Source organism: Macadamia integrifolia, chromosome 8 (assembly GCF_013358625.1).
Source record: "Macadamia integrifolia cultivar HAES 741 chromosome 8, SCU_Mint_v3, whole genome shotgun sequence".
Lineage (NCBI taxonomy): Eukaryota > Viridiplantae > Streptophyta > Magnoliopsida > Proteales > Proteaceae > Macadamia > Macadamia integrifolia.
Window position 1 is genome coordinate 8334489 of NC_056564.1, and position 25862 is coordinate 8360350.

The following is a 25862-nucleotide window of genomic DNA, read 5'->3' on the forward strand; positions in this document are numbered from 1 at the left end:
GTGTGGGTGTCATCCACCTTAACCAAGAGCCAATCTCACACACAGAAGAAACCTCAACCCAAACTTCTTACATATTGAAACTTCCTACCATAATTATAAGTCTTCAATGGCCACCTTATTGTTAGGAACTTAGGACTCTGTCCAACATATATCTCAATTACTTCCAACCCTTTCTCTGAAGAACGATGCTAATGCTTACAGTTTCAGGAGGCGGCTTCTTGATCATGTCATCAATTATTAAATGAGTTAATTTCTCATACAATGGTTCTATAATCTCATTTCCAAAGTAGTTAGAAATAAGGGGTTCTGTATATCTTCTGATATCGATAGCTACCTTTCTTCCCTTAGCCGGCATTGGCATTTCTTTCTCTTCCTTGTACCCAATATCAAGACCAAATGTTCCCAATTGTTTAGTGTCAAAGGAGCCCTCATTGTCTATTATTTCCTGTACTTCCTCGCATGTTGCCGTGTAATAGGGCACATTATAAGAATCCAACTTCTCTTCCTCAATTTGTCCCTGTTGCCATGTATTCGAAGAAATTCCTCAATCAAACAAATAGGTTAGCAAGCTAACAGAGTTTTTAAAGCCCAAAGATATATGTAAGGAGTACCTCTGAAACCAAAGATCCGAGGGCCTCTGCTAATCGTTCCCAAGCATAGATAGAGGAGGGGTCGGGGTCTTGTCTACCATGAAGTATCAAGAGCATAAGACCACTGGGGACCAACTCTTTTGATCGCAACTTGAGGAACAAAGTAAAATCTTCTTGAAATTGTTGCAGGTAAGCTATCTTGACGGCAGGGGGGCTAGTATTGGAGACGTAGATCTTCCCCTTGTTTATTGGCAAGCCTACTTCACTTGTCAGACCTGGTGGAACCTTTGATGATCAATGAGTTCGAATTCAACGCTATGATCGGTAATCCATTATTCTAAAAGTTTAATCAAAGGGTCAGATCCCATGAAATAAGAGATTTCTTCTTCATCATTGTTGAACGAAAACTTTCACCTTTATTTTTATATTTCTTCTGTATTTTATCATCTAATTTCATAAGTGGTCATGTTGCTAGCAAAGCACAAGCTTATTACTCATTTCAACTCAATTCACTCTATCAAAAAAATATATTTTTAAGGCAAAGGTTTTCTGTATGTGCGAACCATGGAAACCTGGCCGCCAGGTTTCTGCTCATTTCCTACCACGTGGTAGTTTGATAAAGGCTGAAATTTGGTAGACTAGCAGACCAAAAGATCATTGGAGGGAATTTTTTTTTCCTGCTGCCCATAATCGCATGTGTAGAAATGGAACTATCCACTTGGCTAGCTTTCCTGTTAGTTCCAACCAATGATAGCATAGAACTTTCTCTTTTCAAAAGACCTTTTTTTTACCATAATGAGATTCCATTTCGACGCCTGCAATTATGGGCAGCAGGACCTAGGTACTAAGAAAATTTGGTCACCCATTTGGGTCTCAAAAATTAGGTTAGCTTGAGTTGCTTGCCCTGGGATGGGCCCGTTCTACATAGATTGAGCTTGGGTCACCTCTCCAACCCGCCTAATCAAGCCAATCCACAGATCTGGCTCCTCTCTTGAGGTTGATCACATAGGTCAGCTCATAGTTATCTGAGCAAATGACATGGGTTCAAGTGGTGATCCAACAATTGTGCTTCTACTGATCAGAATAGAGGCGTTGTACTGAGAGCCATTAAATCACTGCTCAGATACATGTCGATTGTCTAAGTAGCTCAACACTCAGGAGAGGATACCAATCCCCAATCCACACCTGAATCTACTAGTTCCGAAGGCTAGGTGACAAAACAGTGACACTTAAACTTACCTGAGAGAGCCAGTGCACACTGTAGGAACAATGGGCAAAATGTAAGGTATTGATGGGGAACAATCTCTCGTAGAAAGAGCCAGCAACACCTGCAATAAAACACTTCTTACCCTCACTACTACTCCTTTCTCCTTCAAGTTGTTCATAATTTGCAGAGAAGAACTTGAACATAGAGTTGAAATCATTTCCAGGAAGATCATTTAAGAAAACTTGAAGCTCTGGCTGCTTTACACCCAATTCGTTACACGTTTTCTCTACTCTCCGTTTGATCGTAGTGATCACAGAGAAAGTATTAGGACCGAAGGAGCAACCCAAGTCTGCCACAGTTAAGACATCAGAGGAAAAGCCCTCGCTGAGGAGATCTTCGATGGCCTTCTCTAGAATAGGTTTCGCCGTTGATATCACTCGTTTCTGCTCCAGCCATCAATTTTTTTTGGTTCTCAATATGTACAGCTAAAAAGTAATAAATATGGGTTTTTTCTTTAATAAACTGCTTGTAAGAAAACTCAGATATAAATAAGAAAATTGTCTAAAATTTGACATGTGAATAAGGGATCTTGAAACCTATATGTTCATAAATTTTTGGCCCCATCTAAATTATCAACGTGATTACAACTAGATTTTTTCTTTTATTTATTCAGAAATAATGGATATGACAAACTGAAGAGGAAGAAAAAGGTAGATAATGTGTTCCTTCGGCCCCCTCGCAAAAAGAAATGGTAAATGAGTTAGGATTTTTTTTTTTTCCAGTTAAGAGAAAGTGGAGAAACACCTCCACCAAACGGAGCGATCTTACTCAAAAAACAAGGAGAAACAAGTATATGACCTCTTACAAAAGAGTTTAGTCCGATTTACAATTAATTTTGAGGGATGATCCACCACATCCTCAGACTAACCTAGAGCAGAAGCCTCTTCGGCTAAAATGTAAGCCTCACTATTATAAATACGAGATACAGATCAAAATTTATAAATAACAATATAACTATACAAAGAAAGAATATGAAATAGGACTTGGGATGTACTAACCGTGAGTGTACTATGAGCATAGCTTGTTTCTCCTTCACCATGTTTCATGGATAGGAATTCCTTCACCTCCATGTCTTCGGTGACCGATGTATTTTGAGTTACCCAACTATATATAATTGGGAAAAGTTTTCCTGACCACTGAAGTAGGATTCATCCACTCATATGAATTATGAGGATTTTACATGCCAATAACGTGAGAAATCTTCACACTATCCCAATCATGTCAGCGGAAAATGAATTAAAAGGATAGAAATTCAGGTGGACAGGAAAAAAAACAATAAGAAAATCAATTAAGAGACCATATGAAAGTATACATGTGAGATGCAGCTACTCCTTTACCAAAGAAAAAAACAGAAGTGGACAGCAAATAAAGTATGCGTATGAGATGCAGCCACTGCTTTACCAAAGAAAAAAACAGATGTGGACAGCAAATAAAGTATGCGTGTGAGATGCAGCTACTCCTTTACCAAAGAAAAAAATGATGTGGACAGCCAAAAAAAGTGTCAACCTTTTCCCTCCATCGTGAACCTGGCAGCCCCCTCTCCCGTCTTCTCTCCCCTCCCTCTTCTCGCTTTATCGATCGAGTCTTTTTCCCCAGTTCATCTTTTGATTGTATCCACTTTAATTTTCTACTTCTTGTTAATATGGGTTTCTTCACTACTATGAGATTTTAGTTTTGTCTTAATTCGTTCGTTTTCAAAGTGGGAATGACTGATTTTTGAGTAATAACTCTAAACTCTTTCATCTTTGACTAGTCTATAGGAGATGATGACTGCGATGGAATAGATAGTATTCCAAAATTATGGATAGTTTTTTTTCTGAGGCCTAATTTGTGAGATTCTTACTAGATCTCAGATGTAGTCTCTGTAATTATGATAATTTCTTCAGTTTTGTAATAGTTTTCTTTCAAGTAGGATTCTTCCATAGTGGTGAGTTTTGGTGAAGACCTTTATATGATTATATGACCTATTGGATTTTTCCACACCCAGGAAGAGATGATCTTCATCAGCAACTCTATTAATGATGCTGGTAATGACAGAATAGTCTGAAAAACATTCCTCGCTGCATGTAGCATCATTAAAAATTACTTTAATAGAGCTTTGGGGAGTGAGAGAGACTGAGCCGAGAAATGGGGTGGGAATGGGGTGTTGTGGGTTTATGGTGGACAGGGGAGGATGCTGCAGAAATAAAAACTCTTACCGCAAAAGCTGGAAATAGTTACCATAAAAAAAATTAAAATTAATTAACGACTTGGATTACTCTCATGCCATATCTATGGTCAATATAAGAAATACAGATAAATAAGCTCGCAGAACGTATGTGCTGCTGCCACCTACCCAAAAAATTATTATTAAGATTACTTACAATGTCATTGCTTCCCTTTGTCTTTTTCTCTCTGATTTTTAAATCCTATACCATCTTATCTCTCTTTGACTTAAATATTACTTTATATAATTTTTTTCTATTATTATCTTCTTATTTTAATTAATAGATTCGAACAATATTAATATAGAATTCTCTCCCTTCCAATTATCCAATGCTATATAATACAACACCAGTATTGATCCAACACGATAGTAATCCGATTCACATATCATCAATGCACCATAGCTCTAAATTGCCATCATGCTCGCATATAGTATTTTGGATTTATATTAAAACCTTGTAGGGACTTGTGAACCCTCGGATGGTGGGTGAACCATCCTCTATGAATGAGGAAAACTTTCTTCTATTAATAGTTTATCAATATTTTATTACTTTTTAATTCGAGAGATCTGAGTATCTAAAACTCTTTTGTAGGACTAAAAATAAATAAATGTTAAATTATAATTAAACTGAAAAATGAAAAATAAAGAAATGTAAAAATTTAATAAACCGTGAGGAGAGAGAGTGTCTGGTTTTGTGACTGGAAGAGATAATAAATAGGGAGAGAAAATATGAAGGAAAAGGTAGTCAGTTAAAAAATTATGAGAGAGAATAAATGAGTTACACATGTCCACCTCTTAGGTGTACGAGAATCCAAGATCAAGTTCTCGTACAAGGACCTGATTAGAACTTTGGCTGCCATGCTGTTCATGAAAAAATTTTCCCCCATGGGTAGTTAGATACTGAAAATTTTAAAAAACTAGTGACCATAAATGGAAAAAGTATTGATTTAACCTTTAAAGGAAGAAAATAATAATAATAATAATAATAATAATAATAATAATAATAATAATAATCTATAAGACAATTTTCCACGCAATAATAGGGTTTTGCCTTTGCATGCGGGCAATATTCTTCTCGTTATGTAAGATAGTGAAGACGTTTGAGGCCATAATCAGGTCAGCAATAATAGAGGTTTTTTTTTTTTTTTTTTTAATAAGTTGAAGAGGGGAGAGTGGCAAAAGGGAGGGGGAGAAGAAAGATTGGGAGAGGGTTAGTAAACTCTCCCAACGTGTATAACCTTTTTCCATATTAGAAGGTTTCATTTTGACAGCGGGGAATAAGGGTGTCAATTTGGGATCCGATCGAAATTCATACCAAAAGTGTCCCCTAAAACTCGATACGGGATCATTCCATTAATGAATACGATGATAATGGGATCTGATTTTAGTACCAATTAATCAATGGGATGAGATGGGACTCCCAATTGGATTAACATGAAATTACTGGTTAGGTACCAGATTGAATTGGAACTGCCAGTGTCATTTCAAAAGATATATTTTTGTTCTCTCGTTCAAATTTTAGGGTTATAGTTTGAAGTATTTGAATGGTTTTTCTTTCATAGAAGTTTAATTAGTTGATGGACCCTTAGTTTACAATAAATTGGATTGGACCAGGTAAGGTTGACCCTAATTGATCTTGATCTTGTTTTTTCATTCAGGGTTGGGTTGACCTTGGTCAACCTTGATACTTAGGTTAGCTGAATCATGTAAATCTTTGTATGCAATTTTCATTATTTCCTACATTTCTGAGTTTTGTTTCCATACTAGTTTGAGTGTGACAGATAGATAATAATAAATAAAAAAATGACAAGGTTCGCAGAATTAACAACATTGTTATTCTTTGGGTGACTTACAGATTCCAAGCCAATGTGAAGATTTGATGTTTTATGTGTTGTATTCTGCAATGACCCTCATAATTATTATTACTAGGCTTGTATAAGTTTAGGTCGAGTTTTGGGTCCATTAATTAGGGTAAAATTGTGATTATATTATTGGGATTATAGTTTTTAAGGTAGAGAGGCACCATTTTTTTTTTTTTTTTTACTGAGGGTGTCCTTAAGGTGGGATCCCTAATGAAGGAAATTGTTATTATTGGGGAACAATGTCATAGAAGGAGCCAGCAACACCTGCAATGAAGCATTTCTTACCTTCACTGCTACTCCTTTCTCCTTCAAGTTGTTCATAATTTGCAGAAAAGAACTTGAACATGGAATTGAAATCATTTCCAGAAAGATCATTTAAGAAAACTTGAAGCTCTGGCTGCTTTACACCCAATTCGTTACACCATTTCTCTACTCTCCGTTTGATCGTAGTGACCACAGAGAACGTATTAGCACCAAAGGAGCAGCCCAAGTCCACCACGGTTAAGACATTAGAGGAAAATCCCTCGCTGAGAAGATCTTCGATAGTCTTTTCTAGAATAGGTTTTGTAGTTGATATCACCCATTTCTGCTCCAATAATCATCAATTTTTTTTCTTTTCACAATATATATATATATATATATATAGCAAAAGTAATAAAAATATGAGTTTTGGAAAATTTTTGACATGTGAATAAGAGATCTTGTGACCTATATGTTCATAAATGTTCTCACAATGAATTTTGGAGGATGATCCCACTACATCCTTAGACAAACTTAGAACAGTAGCCTCTTCAGCTATAATATAGGTTTCACTATATAAATATGAGATACAAATCAAAATTTACAAAACAATTACACAAAGAAAGAATATGAATTGGGACTTAATTAGGATGTACTAACCGCGAAAGTGACATGAGCATAGCTTGTTCCTCCTTCTCCATGTTTCATGAATAGGAATTCCTTCAGGTCCATGTCTCTCGTGACTAATGTATTTTGAGTTACCTAACTCTATATGATCGGAGAATTCCTACACCAATTAAATAGGATTCATCCATAGTTCACATGAAAAATTATCAATTGAGAGATGACGTGGTGAGCATGTAGGTGAGATGCAGCTTCAAGTTTACCAAAGAAAAAAGAGATGTGAATACGAAATAAAACAAAACAAAAAGGAAAATTTACATCCACCTCCCCTCGCGTTTGCCTTTATTATGTTCTCCCCGTGTTTCATTTATTACAATTAAACTCACCCAACCTAACACCGTGAGTGAAGTATTAATTTTTGAAATGGAAAAAACTTTTATACTCTTATTATATTTTGAACTAAACCGCAGAGGAGAGATCATAATAAAGGCAAACGTGAGGGAAAGTGGATGTAAATTTTCCAAACAAAAAACAAGAAAAGATTGTGAGTTGAGAGAAACCATGGTGAGCATGCATGTGAGATGCAATTACCCCTTTACCAAAGAAAAAGGAGATGCAAGCTTTATTATCGTCATCGACAATGACTGTTTACTAAATGAAAGCACGTAAGCATATGGTTTTAAATCACGTTCTTCGCGGAACAGATACCAGTTGACAAGTAAAGGATAGGTGTGGGGATAAAAGAGAAGCTATGCCTCGAGTCGATAATCATCAACTTCTCTTTTATCCCCACACCTATCCTTCATGCATTAGTCGATACAATAATTGGGTTAGAAATGAGTTAATTTCTCATACAAAGTAAAATCCTCTTGAAATTGTTGCAGGTAAGCTTTCTTGACGGCAGGAGGGCTAGTGTTGGAGAAGCAAATCTTCCCCTTGTTTATTGGCATGCCTGGTGGAACCTTGAAGATCAACGAGTTTCAATTTAAACATGTCAGTAATTTATGTAGTGATCAAAAGGATTGAACAGACTGAACAATTGAAGCAAGTTTAACAAACACAGAAAGATAAAATAAAAATAATAATTAAAAAAAAAAAGGACAGCAGGAAAAATCTGACTCACCCTAAATAAGTTTGACTCATTCAAGTCAACAGATTTTGAAGAGGCGGGTCAAGTGAATAAAACCTAGTTTTCCATCTATTTCGTAGATAAAGCTGAACAATGCTTGTTGTTTTCATTTATGTTAATTAGTCATCAAATATCTTTTTTTTTTTGGGTACAATATCAAATATTGAATTGAATATTTGCTTTTCAATGACAAATTTGGGTCTTCCTATACCTGCTTTATATTTGACTTACTTATCGTCCATACTTAGCTACACCCACTCAAATGAATAATAATACGGAAAAGAATGCTTTGGTGCATATGAGAATCAATAGTATGGATTTTTTTAATTTCAAAGGTATGGGGGAGTCATTTCGCCGTCCTCTTTGTCTGGACGTGGGGGTTGCATGATCAGAGAGAACTCATTTCCTCATACTAATATTAGCGTGAAAGAAACCTACCAATCTGGTGTTGCCTAGCCTAAGCCTAGACACAGGCAGGCATAAAAAGACCATGCTGCCCCCACCCTATATGTTGAAGATGTTTTAGTTTGTTGGTGTGCCTACACCAGGCTGACATGGTTCTTTCTCTCATAATAATAATAATAATAATAATAAGAAGAATAGAACTGGTATTCTATTTTGGGAGCACTAGCTATGTCTATAGCTCTCCTCCAAAAAAATAAGGGGTAGAAACATCTTTTCACATGGGGAGTAGAGAGATAGACACATAGGAGAGTTAGAATAGGCCACGCACCCAGATAGAGTTATTTTTCCCTAATAATAATAACAAGATAGAAGGAATGTTGGCAAGCCATGTCGGTAAGTTGGCACCTCCCTATGATTCTATCTCTTTATTTCCTTATATGAAATGACATATTTGACCCTACTATGGGAAGAGATAGAGTGAGAGACACACATGGAAACACTAGCATATGTTGTGCAATTGAACATAGAACTCAATCGCTAATAACAAACATTAAGGGCATCACTACAATGAGACCCTTGATCTTGTATATTTTCTAAGGTAGTTTTCTTTCCCATCACTATGCCTAATGGAATACACTTCACTATTTGCCATTTGACGGTATATGAGTCCATGTGATAGTTGTCCAGGTAAGCATGTCACCGGTATAATTTTGAGAATATTTTTTTAGAGAAGGGGGGTTTTTCCCATGGGAGGAGGAGAGTGATAGACACAAATGGGCATTATCAGCAGCGTAATACCCAACCTTTTCCCATTTTCTAAAGTAAACGAAAATAAAGAAGGCACAAGATTCCAGTAAACCCGTTAAAGTGAAATTGATCTGCTGGTGGCTGGTGGCTGGTGGCTGGTGGGGCATGTGAAATCGTGAAAGTGATGAAACTTAAACTTACCTGAGAGAGCCAGTGCGCACTGTAGGAAGAATGAACAAAGTGTAAGCTATTATGAGGGAACAGTTCATCGTAGAAGGATCCAGGAACACTTGCAGTAAAACACATCTTACCCTCGTTGTGGTTCCTTTCTCCTTCAAGTTGTTGATAATTTGTAGAAAAGAACTTGAACATAGAGTTGAAATCATCTCCCAGAAGATCATATAAGAAAACTTGAAGCTCTGGCTGCTTTAAACCCTATTCCTTACACATTTTCTCTACTCTTTGTTTGATCGTAGTGATCACAAAGAATGTATTAGGACCAAAGGAGTAACCCAAGTCCGCTACGATTAAGACATCAGAGGAAAATCCCTCCCTGAAGAAATCTTCAATGGCCTTCTCTAGCATAGGTTTCACTGCTGATATTACCCGTCTTTGTAGTAATAAATATGATTTCTTTTTCTCTTTTTTGAGAACTAAACCCTAAATTAATGAGTTTAGAACTAAGGGCGTACGAACCGTGAAAGAATTCTGAGCATAGCTCGAATCTCCTTCTCTATCTCCATGGGTCATAAATAGGTATTCCTGAGAGCAGTGAATCTTCACATAACTGAATGTACATGAACGCTCCTGATCTTTGAATATGACATCTATTAAATGAGAAGAGAGAAAATAAAAAATCATATCCACAGACAAAGAATATTCACGTACGTGAAGATTTACCAGATTCAGTATTCCTCCACCTCCATGTCTCTGGGAATCATTAACGTTTCTGTATTTTGAGTCACTATACCTCAACTATAAATAATAACGGAGATGGTTTCGAACGTGATAGGCAACCCTCCTAAGAGTCAGCGTAACAGTTATGGTAATTTTTTATTTTTATTTTTTATCGCTGAGTACATTTATGGTAATCAACCAATCATCGTCATCAACGGTGAGACAGCTCACCAATCGAAATTACATTAGCGTGTGGACATAATGACAACGTGGTGCTATGCCGTTCAATAGAATTTTTAGAATTTTCTCCATAGGCAGTTGGATACTAGTGAAAAAAATAAATGGTGATCATAAATGGAAATAATAGTGTAAGATGGTTTTGGCTTTGTAGTTGTAGCTCGTGCAAAGTCTAATAAAAAAATAAAAATTCAATGTGTGGCATCTAAGGCCTTCATAGGTAAGCATGAGTCCGTTATTTCCCAAACAAATGTCGACTATATATTATAAGGGCAAGGAATCATCATGCATACTATTGTGACTGTAGAAGCTTTTCTCTTGGTATGAGACATGTCTGGATAGATCCGGCTTCTCTTTTGAGTGTTCATCATTCAAGTTGATCAATAGTTACTTAGAGGACGTGCAAAAGAAGGGAGATGAGAGAAAATCGAGAATAAAAATAAAAAGAAAAATAAAACATAAAATATAGGAGAAAAGGTAGAAGAAAGGTTTGGCTTTACATAAGCTGATGTCTGATTTTGATGAGGAAGCCTATCTCTACCTTAGAGACAATTTAGGAATTCAATTTTTATCTCTTTCATTATCTCTTATTAAATAAATAGATACATAGGATAATAGTTAACAATCCACATTCCTACAACTTATCACGACTTCGATTAAATTCACTCAATCACAACTTCTTGTACCCATTTTCTATAACTACCCATATTGCCTTCTTAATATATAACATAATATAGGATACATAAAAAAACAATAATAATAATCTACTACTTACATAACAACAATCGACATGTGTCTAGGTGCTAATCTAGAAGTACTGTTCGTGGCACCTCTGTTCTGGTAGATAAAAGCGCAGCCATGGAATTAGTACCTGAACACATGTTGGATCACTCAATAGCTATGGGTACAATTCGGGCGATCAATGATCAGGAGATGTTCCCTATCCATCTAAATAATGGGGAGTTGATGGGGTGAGATAATTGTCAAAATCTATTGATATGGTGAAATGTAGGAAAAGAAAAATTTGAGGGAAGTTCGACTTTCCCTTCCTCCTCTTGGTTCGCCGTTTGATTTCTCAAAATAGCGAATCTTATATCCCTAATTCCCTATACGATGCCTCTCAGTTTTATATGTTTTGGATTCAATCACGGGCTCGCGGCTAGTCATACCATTTCCCCAAGTTTTTGTGAAGTGATAGAGGAGCTTCATGCTACAATACTTCATAGGTATGGTTTTATCGACTTAAATGGGTTTTAAGCGTTTTATTCCTTCTCTCTCCAGTTAATTGGTCTTGAACTTTGATTTAAAAATTTACCCAAAAAAAAATTTTTTGATTTAAAAATACAAATTGATAATGTCTCATATCAAAATAATAATAACAATAATGTTGATTTCTTCCCGAGTTACTCAAGTTATTCTCTCTCTCTCACATTGCTCTACTCTTAGGAATGATTCATTTTAGGGGTAATTCTGGGTGTTTCCTGCTCACGGTCTACCGTCCCTATGTGAAACTCTTCCTTCTATTAATTTGATGGGAAAAGACTCTATGAGCCTGAGATGTATTGCACACCCTCTGACAATGGATTATTTTATTAATTTTTTTAATAAAAAAAATCATTTTGAGAAAATACAGAGTGCTACTTGCTTAGAGAACCCTCTCTCTAATTTGATTTAATAGAGAAGGTGTCTTTTGAGTAAGTAGCGTTGGGGAGCACACCAATGAAGTGTGATAAAATGGAATCGTTAATAGGAGGGTAACGAAGTCATTTCATATGTGAAAGAGAGAGACACACACATAGGTGCTACCGTATTCTTCCCACAAGTTGGCATTTGCTTCATATTTTAATTTTGGGAAAAAAAGAAAATTAACTAATCGTCTGGCCCCCACACTAGCATGGAGCAAGTGAGATTGCACAAGAGCATCAACATGAATGGACTTTGATGAGCGACAAGTCATGACCATACTTAACCTTACTCCAACCCAGATACTAACTCCCTTTTTTCCATCAAAAAGTTATAATTTGCATAAGAATCACTGATAAGGTCAAAAAAATATAATCAAAGGGACGCGTCTCTTACTTTATGCTAATTACATGATGTCATGCTAGCATCTTGAAGCAACAACCAAGACCTACTATATGATATGAACCAAGCTATAAAGAAAGAATGGGAGAGAGACGAAATTCCGAGCGATGTAATGGAGTTGGAGAATCTCATGTTTGCTGATAAACACCAACTTATGGCCATAGAGCACAATACCCCTCTTTCTAGAAATTGCATTTTTTCTTTTTTAACCAAATTTTTGTTATAAAACTAACAATGACCTAGTTTTCTTGGTCAAAGCCTTAGCCCCCACGACTATGAACTTGAAAACTCTAATTATGGATCTTAATATTGTGATGGGCATTTATTTTGATAATTGATATTTTTATATTTTTCTAATAAAAATAAATAGACTTTTTCATTAAGAGGGGGTGGGTCAGTAATTTCACACACCTTTATGTATAGGCGTAGAGGCCATTCGAGGAGTTATTGATCTCTGAGAGCGGATCAAGTTCATGTACAAGAATGTACGAGAACGGTCCTAATCCGTGGATATAGAATCAATTTTTCCTCTCTTCATTTAATAGATTTTATGTTCACGGATCAGGAGTGTACAAAAATATTCTCGTACGCAAACATGATCAGTTTATTTGATCTCTTGCCCTTTAATTTTTCGTAAACCTAGTTTCGTTGGATTGAAACTGGTTTGAACCGGAGGCGAGCAGTTCGGTTCGCCTTAACTATGACGCTACTCTCTCACCTTTTTTTTTTTTTTTTTTTTTTTTTTTCTGTGGGTTGGTGTTTGTGCTTAAATTAGGAAATCTCTGTTCTAACGTTTGTTGGAAACATCCGAACTTTACATCGTTCCTCGACTTCTAAAACCCTAGTTTCTCCGTATTCTCTATCTCAGCGGCTTGAGCGTGCGAACATGGCAGCGCAAACTGTGCTGCAGTTTGTTCCATCATCGACGAGTTTGTCCGCGAAGGTTCACCCTGTAGTGATCTTCAACATCTGCGATTGCTACGTTAGACGCCCGGATCAAGCGGATAGAGTCATAGGAACTCTTCTTGGTTCAATCTCCCCCGATGGAACGGTTGATATTCGGAACTCTTATGCGGTTCCCCACAACGAATCTTCTGATCAGGTTTGCTGCTTCTATCCCCCTTCTGATCTAATTCTTTCGTTCACTCCTATTGTGTTTATGTAAAACCTTGCACTGGGACAATGTTCCTCTTTCTTTAATGATGTGATGTTTCCTTCTGATTGTTACGGTTTTACATGATCCAAACTAAACTAGATGTTGAGGGATGATTTTACTTCTTTTGTGGGACGACATTTCTGATTATGGTGGAAATTTTGGAAGGAGATGTATGCCTTCCTTACTTTGATGACTTTCTCCTTGAATATAGTTATTATACCCGTTCTATTTCATATCATTCATGGCTTACTTATACTTCTCTAACTTTCTTCATTAATGGGAGGACTTGGAGTCGTCTCTTGTATGAGAAATTTGTTACCGAGATACTTTTTCTGTCAGTGGATGGCTGATAAGATCCTCACTGCTGCTGAGTTTGTAGGCGAGATGAAAGTTAGGAAGAGAAAAATGTGAGCTAGAATCGTTTAGTTAGGTGTTTGCGCAGAAAGATTTTGGCTTTGCTTGGTGGGAATCGATCAAAGTACGTCTTGATTAAGTTCCGACTTCATCCTAGCGAGTGGTTCTTGTGGGGGGGGGGGGGTTGTGTCAGTAGGGAGAGTTGGCAAGGGAGTTTGCCCTCCGCCTAGTTTTTTCTTCAACCATGATTAGGGGCATTTCCTCTCTGCAAAGAAGCTGGTTGCATTTTTTTCTTTCTGTTAAATCTGGGAAGAGTCTGCATAGAAGGCTCTATGGGATTAATCTGACTGCATGGGTACAGACTCCAATTTTTTGACATGGTAAGAGGAGTGAAGGGTGGTTGGGCTTCAAGTGTCTTGGGCTCCCATTGGGTGGGAAGTTGAGATTGTGTCCTCTTTTAGAAGGCTGAGTAAAAGATTGGAAGGATGCAGTGGAGTAGAAAAAGAAAAAGAAAAAGAATACCACCATGAGGGGACTCCTAGTATGCTATGCCTTTTTGTTTAAGGTGCCTACTTAGATTTGTTAGAAGTTGAATAATTGTGAAGTGAGTCCTTGTGGGAGCCTTGAGATTCGGGGAAAGAATGCTTGCTTAAATTGGAATTGGTGGGCTAACTTTCATATTGTTGTTTTGGTCTGGTGAACATCCAATAGAAGAATGAAGTGCTATTGTCGGAATAGTGATTGAGATTTCCCTAGGAGCTGGGATTTTTTTAGGTGCGCATTTGTTAGATGTTAGCATTTGTTTTGGAGAATGGCTGATTTTGCGGTTGATATTTTACTCTTGTTTTCCCTTTGGAAGATCATTCATAGGTTAAATTCCATAATTTCTTGATCATACGAACATGTTGGAGGCAAAAGAGATAGAATTAAGCTATTGGTTGATCGACCATCACATTGTCACCGTCCATCAGTCGGCCACCATACTCAACCTTTTGTAACTTTTCGATCTTAGTGTATGGATACCTTTTCAAACGCTGCAATATCTTGTCTCATCACCTTAATAGAGTCCAAATTTCCATTGAATCATATCTGTACGATATCCATGTCTATTCTACAATAGTTACTCAACAATCCTTTCTCTACAATGGTATTGTAAGCGTAGTTTAGGTCCATTCCCTTGCCTCTTTGGGTTAGGTTGGACCTTTTCTCTTGATGTCATTCGCTTGTGCTTTTGGCATTGCCTTTTGGTATAAGAGGCAAACACCTTCGAAGATTTCTATGAAAAAAAAAAAAAACACCTTCGTAGATATACCATGTTGGAGGATGCATTTGGAGCATATGGGATGACTAACCTAGATGGAAAAGTACTGCAAATGTCTTTGATTCAACTTAAGACAATGGGGTGAAACAGCTAGTCCTCCCCTTTCCTATCCTAATACTGCTTTACTGTTCGGGCCTAATGAGATCTGAAAACCAAAATTTGGATCTTAGATGCAAGTAGACCCAATGTTCAAATCTTTGATCAGATATGAGATAAAGGAAGCCATTGTGTTCTTAGACGAAGAAATCCAATCAATGGAAGAAGAGGGAGGACCTTGGTGCAACAGTAAGGTTGCTCCATTGTGACCAAGTGGTCACATGTTCGAGTTAGGAAACATCCTCTCTGCAAAGTGAGATAATGCAGGGGTAGATTACAAGTAACTAACTCTGCAATTTATAACTCCAAACAATACAAATAGGAGCAAGAATTAAAGAAATAATATCATCAAATAAACCTCCAATGATACAATACCCATATAGGAGCAAAATCAGCCCAAAACTCAACCCGATAGGAGAGAGAAAGATCTTCTATAGAGATGAAAAGAGAAAGGTGCGGCCAGGTCTGTGGGAGTCTGATTGAGCTGCACTTTTGGGTGTAGATAGTCCCTAGGGAGGGTACAAAAACTCCTAAATATGAAGGGCTTCTGACGACTGGTTATGGAGTTATGCGCTTTCTTGATTTTCAGACCTAGGAGAGAGAATGTGAAGAATTCTGTAGGAGGAACAACAACTTGTCTTCTTCAGATAACCTTCAAGAGAGGATCGATTGATCTTCTTAGAGTATAGAACCAGTCCTCCAAAGGATTTGCAGATCAGATCTCAAACTTGGGTAGCAATGAGGGTCGATTGGCTTCAAGAATAAGAACTCTTTGGCTGACTGATTCTGATTTTGTATGCTTTAACAGGTCTGAACTTCTAATAACAATAAACAGAAAATAAAAATAGAAAAAGAAGAATTGATGGAGGGTTGAGAAGGGTGAAAGAGAATAAATGAATGGGTATCTCACCCCTCAGGTTTTGGGTATCACACCCCTAAAAGGTTTAGGCATATCACCTCTCAATAATAGCTTTTAGCTAAAAAGTATTTGCTCAATAATTTATTCACTTAAGTCCGCCATTCTAAGTACACAGGCTCCTCTATTTATAGAGGGCAGAATAACAATCAAACTACTATTAGGAGCTAGTTTCCCAATAGGACTAGACACTCCTATTACAACTAGGAGCTAGTTTTCCAATAGGATTAGACACTCCTACTACAACTAGGAATTCAAAATGGGACTACGACTTGACTTTATGACTTCAACATGGAGTAGGACTAACTAATAGTCCATATATGACTTTACAACCGACCAATGGCCTAATGGGCCTTTATTGAATTATATAGCAACTAACTAAACTAATGAATTAAATCCCGTTTTTCTACCTTCTACCCATATTTTAGGCCAATTAAAATGGTCAATTTCAAAGAAAACCCATGGGATCAAAGGCCCAATCCATATATAACACAACCCAAGGCTTATTTGCAATAAAATAAGCCCAAATGACTTATCTACATCAACTCACCCTCTCTTAAAAATAATCCATCCTCGAATGTTGTAGTGTGTGTGGGTAATTATATTATGGTGCACGTCTCTTTTCAAACTGTAGAAAAATTTAGATCGATAATAAAGATGTAGTCTAGAATGTGAGGAGCTCGATCTTCAAGATACTTTAATGGGATGACGAACTTCACATGCTCAACTTCAACATCTTTGGATGTATCCATAGGGTCTACATATCCCCCTTTGATCTCTTCTAACTTCAATGCAACATAAAGCTCTTTTGGTTCATCTACCTGGTGGTTCCTAATCGGTTCCATTGATGGTTTAAATACAACTTCATTCTTGAACTCCTTAGGATCTTCCTCTTGGTTGTTCACAATCATCACAGTTGTTGTAGTGTCAAGTTTCCTAGTCTCAACCTCATTGTCCATTGTGGCAACCTTGTTGCTTTCGACTTCTCCCACATGAGTCTCGTTGATGGGAACATCAATAACTAGTTCTTCCTTAACAATAGGAATGGATGAAAATTTTTTAATATTAACCTCAAATTTTGACTCTAGTTCACTAGTCAGAGGTGTCTTCTTTTGTTGCTCTTTCGCAATAGAGGCCGATGAATCCTTTATGCTATTGTCAAGTGTGGGTGGCTTTTGGACATCTGGTGGAAGGAAGTATATGTTTCATTCATGCTCAGATAGGTTCATGCCTGCCAACTCATACTGCATTTCGTTCCACGTTCTAGGTTTACATTATTGAGCTTGAAGTTGCCTTTCACGGACTCTCCATTGCATTCGAACACAATCACTCATCTGGGAACATGTATATTAGCGTTTTTGTCTCTGTTAAGTTGTAGTTGTCAAAGTACATGTCCAATTCACGCATCCATTCAAGGAATTCTTCATGAAAATAATGTGGCTGATCATTAGATTGGGCAGCAGTAGATGTATTTTGATGGGAATCCTGTGGAGGGAAGAGCCTTCTTTGGAAATATACAGGGAGGTATTGTGTCACTAACTCGTACTTCATCTCTTCCCAAATCCTAGGCTCATGTCCTCGAATTCGGAGTCTCTTTTCATTGACTTTCCACCAATCTCTAGAACGGCCAATGAACCGGAAGCAAACAACTTGAAGCTTTTGTGTCTCTGTCAAGTTATAGTAGTCAAAATATTCCTCCAAAGAATCTAACCAATCAAGGATGTAGAATGTATCCCCTTGTCTAGCGAAGTAACGAACTGATGGAACCATCTTCAGTTAGGCTCTGATTGATTGTTTGGAGCTTTCTTCAACTGTAGCTCTGATACCATTTAATGCAGGAGTAGATTACAAGTAACTAACTCCGCAGTTTATAACTCCAAACAATACAAATAGGAGCAAGAACAGAGAAATAGTACCATCAAATAAACCCCCAGGGATACAATACCCATATAGGAGCAAAACCAGCCCAAAACCCAACTTGATAGGAGAGAGAAAGACCTTCTATAGAGCTGGAGAGAGAAAGGTGCGGTCAGGTCTGTGGGAGTCCGATTGAGCTGCACTTTTTGGTGTAGATAATCCCTAGGGAGGGTACAAAAACCCCCAAATATGAAAGGCTTCTGACGGCTGGTTATGGAGTTATGCGCTTTCTTGATTTTCAGACATAGGAGAGAGAATGTGAAGAATTTTACAAGAACAACAACTTGTCTTCTTCAGATAACCTTCAAGAGAGGATCGATTGATCTTCTTAGAGTATAGAACCAGTCCTCCAAAGGATCTGCAGATCAGATCTCAAACTTGGGCAACAATGAGGGTCGATTGGCTTCAAGAACAAGAACTCTTTGGCTTGTTTATTCTGATTTTGTATGCTTTAACAAGTCTGAACTTCTAATAGCAATAAACAGAAAATAAAAATAGAAAAAGAAGAATCGATAGAGGGTTGAGAAGGGTGAAAGAGAATAAAGGAATGGGTATCTCACCCCTCAGGTTTTGGATATCACACCCCTCAAAGGTTTAGGCATCTCACATCTGAATAACAGCTTTTAGCTAAAGAGTATTTATTCAATAATTTATTCATTCAAGTCTGCCATTATAAGTACATAGGCCTCTATTTATAGAGGGAAAAATAGCAATCAAACTATTACTAGGAGCTAATTTCCCAATATGATTAGACACTCCTACTACAACTAGGAATTCAAAAAATAGGACTAGGACTTGACTTTATGACTCTAACATGGAGTAGGACTAACTAACTAATAGTCTATATAAGACTTTACAACCGACCAATGGCCTAATGGGCCTTTATTGAATTAAATAGCAACTAACTAAACTAATGAATTAAATCCCGTTTTTCTACCTTCTACCCATAGTTTAGGCATAATAAAGTGGCCCATTTCAAAGAAAACCCATGGAATCTAAGGCCCAACCCATATATAACACAACCCAAGGCTTATTTATAATAAAATAAGCCCAAGTGACTTTTCTACATCATGGGGCTAACGGCCATAAAGCTGCATACATTATGATCCACCTAGACCCTGCAGTGGCAGGAGCCTTGTGCACAGGGTACACCCTCTTTAAGAGAAAAAGAAAAAAGGAAACCAGATTTGGGAGACCAATCCCGTATGCACTAATCATCACCACTTGAACTCTTAAATAAATAAATGTTGATGAAGACTACTATGGATAAGGTTATGTTTGTTGTTGTTGTTGTTGTTGTTGTTGTTGAAGACTACTATACTTTTTCACTTACTTTTTTTTTCAAAGAGAAAAAGAAGAAGCATTGAAGTCGTTACGTGGAATATCCTATGATTTTAAGGTTCAAGACAAGATTTCAGTTTTGACTGGTATTTCGATCCTGGTCGAAACCGAAATATACCAACAAATGGTCGAAATAGCCGAAATGGCTCTGAAATATGGTCCATTTCAGTGAAAAACCAAAACAATCATTGTCCTTCAAATTGCATGCCATTTCGTTTCGGTAACTGTCGAAACTGAGATATGACGTTGAAATTTCAACATTTTGGTCGAAATTTCGAGCTAAGATTACCTCATTGTTGGAGTTTATATACTTATGAAAAGATAAAGTTGATCAAAATTACTATACATTTCACTTTATTCAAAGAGAGAAAATGAACCTGCAATAATTTTAAATGTTCCCCTTTTATACCATTGACTAAGATATTCAACTTTAATATTCAATCGTATACTCTGTAAGCCATCTCTGCTTGTTTGCTTTGTTTTGATTTTCTTTTCCTTTTCTATCCTCCCTTTTTGTTGGTTTCTACGAGCTCTACAGAATGTTAGGGGGTTTCTATAGTGATACATTAATGAATCTGATTAATTTATGTTTAAATTCTTACAGGTTGCATTAGATATTGATTATCATCATAATATGCTGCTGTCTCACCAAAAGGTGAATCCGAAGGAAGTCATTGTTGGATGGTAATTTCCTTGGTCTCATTAATCATCTCATTGCATTTCTGGCCTATTATTAGTTGGCTGGTGTAAATCCTTGGCAATGGCTTATTTGATATGTGTATTGTATGGTAATGTCTTTCCTTTCAACCCAATTTTTGTAAGACAATGACACTGCATATTAGTTGAGGAAAAAGAGCTGAGTGATTGACCACTTATTGGAGGCATATCCTTAGGAACTCGCTATGATAAAGTGCTAGGATCTGATACTGCTATGACAGTTAAAACTGCTCAAAATTAATTTATCAGTTTAACTAGGGTCTCTCTGCTTGTTGCACCATTTGTCACAAAATAGCATTGCCAGGTACAGCTTTCTTCTCTTGGTTACTGAGTAGCTGCTTATCTTTGTATAAGGTGTATTTCATCCATAATTTGTGGTTCTAAATGAAAAATCTTCTGGATAAAAATTTGGGCTTATTGAATTATCCTGACTTCGTAAAATATCAGATTGATTTTGGCAGCCAAGATCTTAGTCCCACACAGTATTTTATATTAGATGAGCTTGTAAACCTGATTTTGGAAGCTTTTTATCAATTGGTTGGAATTATCTAATTCAGATGATTTATTCTCCCAGAAGTCTCGAATAAAGTCTATGAACTGTTGGGTCATATTGAATAATGCATGCTCCATTTGTTACATGTGCATAAGGTCCATGAAATGTCTTTGAGATGGTGCTTTTTGTTTGAAAAATTGTATGCCATGATAAGATTATCCCATGCCATATTCACCACAGTAACCAAACTACTGTTATTATAATTTGTTCACACTCCCTGGAATAAATTCTACTTTGTAGTTTTAAATTTAATTTTAATCAAGTGTTATGATTTGGAGAAATATTAGTCCCTGATTCTGTACTCTGTAACAAGTTTGGTTGTCTTTTTCCTCCATCTTCCAATGTTAATATAGTGTCTAATGGTAATAACTGAAAAAGCATTATCATAGATATTTAAGAAAAATCAACTGTCACATAGCATGGTATATCATTGTGCTGCTTGTAATATATTTGCAGGTACTCAACTGGTTTTGGTGTCACAGCGGGTAGTGCTTTGATCCATGATTTCTATTCGAGAGAAGTATCAAATCCAATTCATTTGACTGTTGACACGGGGTTCAGGAATGGGGAGGCCAGTATCAAAGCCTTTGTTTCTGTCAACTTGTCACTTGGAGATCGGCAACTTGCTGCACAATTTCAAGAAATTCCTTTGGATCTGAGAATGGTTGAAGCTGAGCGGGTTGGATGTATGTATTTAACTTGACACACTGTTTTTTCTTGTCTTCTTGGCTTACAACTAAAGTCACCTAGCACTCATTGTCTGACAATGGGTTTGGACTATGTGGTGGGATTCTCGCCATTTTCACTTAAAAAAGAAATTTACCCCATTACCCCATGTGACTTGTATCGCTAAACCCAAATCATTCCATATTGTTGGTTATTAAATGTGACCTTACTTGGCATCCAAACTTCCTTTGGTTTAAAATGTAAATAGAAATTACGTGTAAAATGCATCATTACTAAAAATGATAAGAAGTTTAAGTTGTTTATATGATCACATGGGGTATTGACTACAATCGTTTCTTTTTTAGGTATGAAAATTTTCACTTTTGCTTCCCTTTAATTTCCCTTGCAACCAAATGTAATGTGAATGGTAACAATTTTGCAGGAGACAATGTACTTTACTGGTCTGTGTTTACCTCCTTGGTCAAATTTAGGGTCATCCTACCATTAGAATACCTGCAAACATCAATGGATTCCTGATTACCAAACCATTAATGACCAGGAAACCAAATAACCAGAATCGCAGGGCAGAAGTAACAACCAGAATTAAGATTTTTTTTTAATTTAATTTTTTTTTTAACTGACAGCAAAACAGATTGATTAGGACAAGACCTTGATCGAGTGTACCATTGTTGAGGTGAATGAATTTCCAAAATTTGGTTGAGATCCAACGGCTAGATTGGAAGTTATTTTACTGTCACAGAATTAGTAGTATGCCCAAAACCAGAATTAGACAGTCAGGAAACTGAAGGCAAACATTGGTTAGTTACCTGTCGATGACAGTACTCAAAATGCTAATAATATCCTGCAAACCCAGACCAGAAAGTGAGAAAACAGAAGTGGCTAATTTGGTGAAGAGGCTGGAAAAACAGTAGCCGATTAGCTAGGACCTGTAGCACCATGCACAGGTTATACACTGGAAAGAACTTTGATTCAAACAACAGAACAGAAGACTCAGATGAAGATGTACAGAATATGGAGATTTTTGAAATCTGAAATAGAAACTAACAGAAGTTAATAGAGGAATGATGGAACTCACTAGATGATGAACTGAAACAGAAAACTTACTCACCTATATTGCAGGAGAATGAAACAAGAAGATAGAAAATAGAATAGGAAGTGATATGGTTGAGCCTCCCACGCGAACCTAGGTTAGAATCCTACTAACCCATCTAGTCTCACACTAGTGTTTCTGCATCCCACAGATAATACCTGCTTCTCACAGAATAACTGCATAAAGCTGTCCAAGTGATTGTCAAAATCTCAAAATTGTAGGATGCTGGTCTCCTTGTCCTTATTTATAATAATGAAAGGCTGGATTACAAAATATGTAATTCTCCATGTGTGGGAGAGTACTTGGCTGCTAAGTATCCTAAGAAATAGCAACTCTTCTAGAAGAGAGATTGAATTGCTATTACACAAAAAAGGAAAGAAACAAAAGTAGAAACTACTAGATAGATATAGACTTAATAACTAAGAAACTATTACAGAAATAGAAACAGAAATAATAGCACCTTCTAATAGAATATCCCAGCAGCATCCAGCATCTTATATTCACAGCAGGATCTACACACAGCTTCTATACACCAAACTAGGGCCCACACAAGCTAGCACTAGGCCTGCCAGAACCAGAATCAGATCCGTGGGGATTAGCTGAACCCAGGTTTTGACTTTGGGCCTTTTTATTCTTCCTACACACATAGTAATGCTTGAGTTCTACATCAAACATACACTTTATGATCATATAGAAAGTTTAGAAACTTAACTTGGTTAAACATCAGCATCATTTATATTGTAGCAGCAAGTTTGGTCAAGTTTTATTGAAGGTTGGTGTCACTTTGCTTAAATAATGATGCAAACTTTCTTTCCCACGTACCCTTACCACATAGGGACCATGTTCTAGCCTACTATTGCATTGAAATCTAAAGTAAGTCCCTTAAATTATTTTTGAATTAGTGCACCAAACAGATCATTGATAACCTTAAAACAACAGTGACGATGAGAATAGTTATTGAAGCAACAAGCAACGACAACAACAATATAATAACAAGTGTTTTGTGATTAATGGTGATCATTTAATTTGTTATTGTTGTTGGTGGTGATCATTGGATTCCTGTAATGCCCTTGTCAATGACTGACTCACATGACATCTGTTGCATGTTCACCAACTAAATTCGGTGATGTAGTTTATTCTGTAAAACTTCAAAAAATTTTAGTTTTGAGAGGAAAAAAATGTAATTTTCTTTCTGGTAACTATCTGTGGTCAGACGAAAATATGCCACATGACTTATCAAATATGGACCACATTATCAAATGTGGACCACATCTTGGGGACAGATAGAACTAAGCATGTGCCCACATGTCAATTGGAGTTGGCCAAGTGGCAAAATATAAACCCAGGTATACGTGAGGACCATAGGAGGGTGCTTGCCATTACATGGATCTCTGAAAATATATAGCGTGGACATACATGGAGGGTATTTGATTGAATTTGAGTCTGGAATTTGTCAATTTCAATTCAGACATTGCCCTTGCTGTCCAATGGTGGGAGTTGCCACATCATCCTTCCACATGGCAGAATTATATGGGCCGACCCTGCAAGTTTATTGGTTGGGTTGTGAAGTGGCAATTTTCTCGTCCCTGAGAAGGAAAAGGGTATGGGGAAAGAAAGCTTAGGGTTGGGCTGGGGTTTTAACTTTTAGAAGACCTGGCCCATCCCAGCCCAATGAGTTATGATTGAAAGAAAGATTTCCATTCATGCTCCTGGATTTCTGGAGGTTATCATCATAATATAAGTAGCGCTGTGCTTTGGTTTTTGAAAGAGAATTCTTAGTTTTAGTTGAAAGGAAGCTTTCAGTGTATTCCACGGTTGAGATACAATTGGACATTTAAAGGCTTCTGACAAATAGTATAGGTTTGGCTGAATTTTTATTTTGTTTTCCTTTTGTTCTTCTATCTATATACCGTTTGAACTGCTTTAGAGAAAAAAAAGAAAAAAAAGAGAGTAAAGTAAGTTAAATTCAACTAAGCTGAGGATGATAAAAATCCTGATCTTGTGGTTTACGATGCAAATTCAAATTTGAGAGAGAATATCAAAGGACTTGTTTCATGTGCAGTCGATATTTTAAAGACAACAATGGTAGACAAGGTGCCCAGTGATTTGGAAGGTATGGAAGCCTCAATGGAGCGGCTTCTCGCTCTCATAGATGATGTCTATAAATATGTAGACAATGTTGTGGTGAGAGAATGATTCTGATTGCACTCAATTTATGTTGTCTCTGCTTTGCGCCGAGAATTCCATGACCAACATATGAACTGATTTTGTTTCTCAGGAAGGTCGCGTTCCTCCGGATAACAACGTTGGGAGATTCATATCAGATACTGTAGCTTCTATTCCGAAAATGTCACCAGCAGCTTTTGATAAGCTTGTAAATGACAGTTTACAGGTATGGTAAAATTGGTTGCCTGATATATATATATATATATATATAGATGATGTCTATCAGATATATATATATATATTTTTTAAATTAAAGCCATTTTTAAGCATCTTCACATATTTTTGGATGGACAGTTACAATATGCATTGTGTATGTCTTGCTCATTTTCATCTTATCTGTCATTCTAGGACGATTTACTGTTGCTTTACCTGTCAAGCCTCACAAGGACACAGCTCAGCCTAGCCGAGAAGTTGAACACGGCTGCTCAGATCCTATAACTTGATTCACTACCTCACTTGTGAAAGGAGAAAGTAGGTTAGACTCTTTTTGTCCAGTGTCTCTGTTGGTTTGAAACACTGTTTATCTTTGTCCAATCACTAGGAATGCGGCCATTTTCATTTCCTTCTGTTTTTTTAATATTCAGATTAGTGGGGAGATTTACTCAAAAATGTTCTGATCCCATTACAGAACAAGTTTTTGAGGTGACAATCCATTTTTGTTATTGGGTTAAGAGCACCTTTCCAATTCTATGCGATACCTTCCAGCGGAGGACGTTTAAGAACATTTATTGTCACATTAATTTCGAATACTTGTCAACTTGGATACATCGGCCCAGCTATATGTTGATCATTGCTGGTTAAGTGGAGGCTAACCTGATAAAGGTGCTACTGAAACCCACCGTCTCTGCGTCTCCCTACTCTCTCTTCCTTCTCTGCCTTCCTTCTCTTCCCACCGGTATGGGAGGAGAGGAAACAACAGAGAAAACCTCACCCTCCCCATTCCCCTGCAATTAACCCTGATTTTTAGTAAAGCTATATAATTCGTACTTGTGCTTCAACCCAGCAATTCCCGAGAGAGCGAGAGAGATGCCAATGGAAGGATTCCACCTTCCATCACCGGCTACCCTCTAATCCGTACACGTTCTTCAGAGAATTGTGGAAGCGTTAAAACAAAGAATTCCTTCCTGTTCACTGATCCATCTTCAATGGTTATCGTGCCTTCAACAATAGTGATTTTTTGCTCTGGAGTAGGAGTCAAG

General features: G+C 37.0%; 2 protein-coding genes across 3 annotated transcripts; one reads left to right on the top strand and one right to left on the bottom strand.

The window, feature by feature from the left end:
• Positions 1-48: 48 nt before the first annotated feature.
• Positions 49-3238, bottom strand: LOC122087126 (7-methylxanthine methyltransferase ICS1-like). 2 transcript variants are annotated; one of them, XM_042656131.1, is made up of 4 exons: positions 2856-3238; positions 1940-2240; positions 612-865; positions 49-517 (listed from the first exon to the last, which is right to left on the bottom strand). In XM_042656131.1, exons 1-4 carry the CDS (start codon positions 2925-2927, stop codon positions 158-160), a joined length of 987 nt encoding a protein of 328 aa, XP_042512065.1. In that variant the 5' UTR covers positions 2928-3238; the 3' UTR covers positions 49-157. The 2 variants fall into 2 exon arrangements, with proteins under 2 accessions (XP_042512065.1, XP_042512064.1); XM_042656130.1 differs by having other exon boundaries at positions 612-875; positions 1830-2240.
• Positions 3239-13052: 9814 nt separating this feature from the next.
• LOC122087190 (eukaryotic translation initiation factor 3 subunit F) lies at positions 13053-25385 on the top strand. The gene is made up of 6 exons (XM_042656234.1): positions 13053-13391; positions 19995-20074; positions 21117-21346; positions 24500-24621; positions 24716-24829; positions 25012-25385. The coding sequence occupies exons 1-6, from the start codon at positions 13176-13178 to the stop codon at positions 25099-25101; spliced, it is 852 nt and encodes a 283-aa protein (XP_042512168.1). The 5' UTR covers positions 13053-13175; the 3' UTR covers positions 25102-25385.
• Positions 25386-25862: the final 477 nt, after the last annotated feature.

Bases quoted from the DNA above. Each gene is read 5' to 3' on its own strand.
- LOC122087126 (XM_042656130.1), bottom strand. From the start codon at position 2,927: ATGGAGGTGAAGGAATTCCTATCCATGAAACATGGTGAAGGAGAAACA. The intron at 2,241-2,855 runs GTTAGTACATCC...TGGCTGGAGCAG, and splicing joins ATGCTCATAGTACACTCACG to AAACGAGTGATATCAACGGC. The intron at 518-611 runs GTACTCCTTACA...ACATGGCAACAG, and splicing joins TCGGATCTTTGGTTTCAGAG to GGACAAATTGAGGAAGAGAA.
- LOC122087190 (XM_042656234.1), top strand. From the start codon at position 13,176: ATGGCAGCGCAAACTGTGCTGCAGTTTGTTCCATCATCGACGAGTTTG. The intron at 21,347-24,499 runs GTATGTATTTAA...TTTCATGTGCAG, and splicing joins TGAAGCTGAGCGGGTTGGAT to TCGATATTTTAAAGACAACA. The intron at 24,622-24,715 runs GTGAGAGAATGA...TTTGTTTCTCAG, and splicing joins AATATGTAGACAATGTTGTG to GAAGGTCGCGTTCCTCCGGA.